The sequence below is a fragment of the Erigeron canadensis genome, chromosome 5, assembly GCF_010389155.1.
Source record: "Erigeron canadensis isolate Cc75 chromosome 5, C_canadensis_v1, whole genome shotgun sequence".
NCBI classification, from domain to species: Eukaryota; Viridiplantae; Streptophyta; class Magnoliopsida; order Asterales; family Asteraceae; genus Erigeron; species Erigeron canadensis.
In genome coordinates, this window is record NC_057765.1 from 31,653,545 (window position 1) to 31,657,967 (window position 4,423).

General features: G+C 32.4%; 1 protein-coding gene across 1 annotated transcript; it reads right to left on the reverse strand.

The window, feature by feature from the left end:
• Positions 1-798: 798 nt before the first annotated feature.
• Positions 799-1,823, reverse strand: LOC122599984 (zinc finger protein CONSTANS-LIKE 2-like). Its single transcript, XM_043772615.1, has 2 exons — positions 1,236-1,823; positions 799-1,127 (listed from the first exon to the last, which is right to left on the reverse strand). Exons 1-2 carry the CDS (start codon positions 1,728-1,730, stop codon positions 1,014-1,016), a joined length of 609 nt encoding a protein of 202 aa, XP_043628550.1. The 5' UTR covers positions 1,731-1,823; the 3' UTR covers positions 799-1,013.
• Between the last annotated feature and the right edge of the window lie 2,600 nt (positions 1,824-4,423).

The window sequence follows — 4,423 nt, forward strand, 5'->3', positions numbered from 1 at the left end:
CAGATGAAACAAATCAATAGTACTGAAGCCACAAAAACGTGATCAATGCTTATTGTAAGAACTTGTCATGAATCGGTGGCCATGATGTGTAACGGTTTTGCCCATTAATGTATGTCAAAGTATCTGTTGAGGCATTTTGAAAGTGCCTTAGAGACACAACGCATCGATGCAGTTAACATTCCATAAAATGTGGAGAATAACAGCCTGGAAGTGGAAAACAATAAACAAACAGAAAAAAGAAAGAAAGAAAAAAAAAAAAAAAACTCTTGGGCTATAAATCAACTTGTGCGGTGGACATTGGACAATGGCTGATATCAACATCTATGGTTCAGACAACAATTAATCTTCGTTAACAGTAGTTATAACCGGTAGTTCTCGAGCCACCTATCGATTATGCATTTTGAAACCATCCAGCTCTTCAGCTATTTCACCAAACTCGGAAACCTTACAGCAGGGCCTTCTGAAGAAGTCGGGTGGCTTAAATTGAGTTGTAAGATCGATTGAGACACTAGTAAGCATCATGAAAATACTCTACAAACTCGTGAACCAGAAGGCTTTGGAACGCCTCTCATTCTCCCCTCATTCGACGACAATATAATAATGTATCTATATTTATAGTTTGATACCTTTTACAAAAAACTCTAATAATCATTTTATCTAAATAAAACAACCCTACACATATATCCTATTGAACTTTGATTGGAGTTGTAAGGTAACAATGGATCAAGACAAGTGCAATTAAGCAAATCATGGAGACATTTTCCAAAAATACTACTGTACATTTTGAAATCTAAAACATTTTAACAAAAATATTCCTGTTATTGAAATCCTTTTTTGGCGAAACAAACATCAATTACAAAAAAATCAAAACAATAAGCTACATTTGAACTCGATTTCGTGTAACAATTTAATCAAAAGATCATACAAATCATTTAACTGTACATCGTTTTGGATAATGAATTGACTCTTAAAACAGAAACTCTTTCTGATCGATCTAATGAATAAAATCGCGCCTATAAGTATGATCTGTAGTTGTAAATATCCGTCCTCTTTTTCCTACTTGATCTCTCTTCTGATGAAAACTCTGTTTCTCTATCTGTATCTATATCTTCTGTATCCATTTCATCCTGCAATCATCATCATCATATATAATTTATTTATTTATTTATTTTTAAAAAATAAGAAAGAAATAGAAAAGCAGCCTAACAGAATTCTGTTACAAAAACTTAACCAACCTCAGAATCAATAAACTCATGATCAAAACGACACCGTTTCATCTGAGATCTACTACATTCATCACTACTAGAACAGCTATTGACACGTGGCGAGACAACAGAAGACCACGGCACCACTTGATTCTCAGCATCAGATTCGTCAGAAGAAGATACTTCTTCATCATCCTCAGTTACATCATCGGTTTCATCATATTCAGTATTATTATTATCATCATTTTCTTCTTCAACGACGTCGTTTTGGATATGATGAGATGAATCAGATTGTTGTTGTTGTTGGCAGTTGGCACAAGTAGTCTTAGTTTGACCGAGATTAAGACCAGAAGCCGTCCAAGGAGTAAGAGATTGACAGTGGGTACATAAAAGAGTTCGGGAGTGTTTGGCTACAAGGAAATTGGCGGAATGGACTGTTTGGTCGCAGGTGTAACATAAACTTGCGTTATCTGATTGGCAATAAATCTGGGCTGATAGGCTACATAATTCGCACTTTTTCTTCATTCCTGTTTTTCAGGGAATGGTTTGGTTTTCTGGTTTTCCGGGGGAGTAATGGGGGGTTTTGTGTGTGTGTCAATTCTACAAGTATGACTATTTTTGTTCATTTATTTATTTTGTTGCTATTTATAGACGTTTTAAATTTTAAAATAGGAAATTAAAGGACTGGAATAACATTTTACAATTTTATTTGTAAGTAAAGCAATGGGGAAAAGTGAAATATATTTCTACGAACAACTTTTAACCATCTACAACAAATTCTGCATGGTACAGTTGTACACTGCGTAATAAATTTTGTATCTTTGTTGTAAATGGCTAAAATTTGTTGTATAAATATCACTCTCCGGAGGAAAATGATGTTGTTTGTATTTTACAATTGTTATTCTTTCCAAAATAAATAAACACTACACACCAATTAAGGATAGACGCCGTACTCGTATCGTTTCAAAAGTTATCAAAATACCGTATCGGTTAAGTATGGAACTCATACGATCGGGTATTTATAGTATTTTTCTCATTTTGTTCCGACTATATATCATTCTACTTCCTATCACTTTGAGTATTTTGTAATATTTTTATGTTTGATCATATGAAAGGAGTTATGATATTTGATGTAATGAATTTTATCTAGGTTTTAATTGGTCTTGTTAAGGTTTCGAATGATTCCACAAATCATCATAGAATGTGTTAACACACGAACATAATGTTGAACAATTGATTGTATGCATCTATTCATTCCTAATTCTTCTTTCTCGATCCGATTTCTTTGTTGCTACATACCAATTTCTTATGTCTTTCTTGATGATAAAAAGGTGTAAATGGAACATGAGAACTAGCAAATGCTTTTGATGTTTTGTGCACATTAAGCCAAAATTTAATTTTAATTGTAACATTTTTGTATAAGATTATCATAACTATATGAATGATTCAACTCTAGACGTGATGTGTGAGGGTCCAGAACTTAAAAATGATAGCCATAATTATAACCATACATCTAATTTTCAATAATTGCTAGAGATAAAATAAATTGTTAAATTAAATAATAGATAAAAGAAATCGATATGATTGGCTCCCGGGAAACAGGTCGAGAAACAATCGGTAAATCTGTGGGCAGTTTTTAGTGACCGGCCAACCACAAATTTTGATTTCAAAGTTGTTGGGCTGACATGGCCAACTCTTGACCGCTAAAACTTATAAGCCCATGTGATACCCACTCGTTTCAAATATCAAACTACTCCAGTATTATTATTACTTTAATAACATTGGAATAGAATATTAGTATTAATAATAATTAATTATTATCATGGCCACTTGCACCGTGAATGTTTACGGGGCAAAACATAGTTGACATTATTTTCGTAGTATTCTAATCTACAGGATTGAAGTTAATATGGGCCAATGAGATTTAAATATTCTTTGAATTACTTTATGAAACTCGAATATACTGATTGGTGATGGACTGATGGTGATGCTAATATTAGAATGGGAGATAAGACTATCTCCAATGTTAAGGACATTTTTAAACGTCTTTGAACTGTCATAACATATCCTTACAAATCCTTACGGGTAAGGATGTGGTGCCGCTTTGTCGATTTTTGATAAATTTTCAGCTAATCACAAATGGCCACATGGCAATGTCAAAAACAAACCAATAATTGCCAAAATGAAAGGTGTAAGCAGATAAAAGGTGCCGAATTGCTGATCGGTTCTTTCTTCTTTTTGAAATAATATATAAAAATTTTATATATATACACATCTATACATATAGGAAAAGACAAACTCCCACTGCACTTTTTCTGCCAAAACTAACCACATGGACTTGCTCAACATTCACTTTTATTGACCAAAACTAGCCGATGTAGCATGCCAAAAGTTGTCGATTAAACTTACCGATACTTGCCGATTCACGTGCTATAGTATTGCCGATGCTAACCGATGGTTTTTGCCAAGAGTTTTTGCCGACTACACTCTTGCCCCTTATACATCTTTACAAATTCTTCAAATCTTATAATTTTATCTCTAACCATACAAACATCCTTACATATCATTTTACCTCCACTAAAAACAAAAATATATTAGATAAGGACAAGTAAGGGCATGCCTTTAGGTTCGAGCATCTTTTAAAAAATCTTTAATTTTAGACAAGCTTCAACGGCAAAGGATATTCAAAGGCACCTAAGGACACCTCCATTGGAGATAGCCCAAGTTATGGTATGAGTTATTTTATGATTTATTTGCATGGTACTCGCGCAATGCGGCGGTATTTGTGACGGTAACGGTGTGGTGGTGGGGGACAATTGTTGGTGATACAAACGACATCGAGTGGTGTAGATAATTGATGTAAAAGGTTAATGAAGATATATTAAAAGATAAATGACTAATAGTGTAATATAATCATTAAAGATATTTTACACATTTTTTCTCATGTAACTTTTAACATTGGACTATTATTTTTATAATATAGTATATATGATATAAGTTAGTATACATATTATTTGAACAAATATATAGCTTTTTTTAATCTATTAATATAAGTTATCTTCATTTAATTAACTAATATATGTTATAAATAAAAACACTTTTTTATATTTAAATAAAAAAAAATACCTAAATACATTGTTCAGAGTTCATACAGGTATAGATAAACAAGTTGTTTTTAGTTGAGAATAATTAATGAATTTTATTTTATCATAGCATGA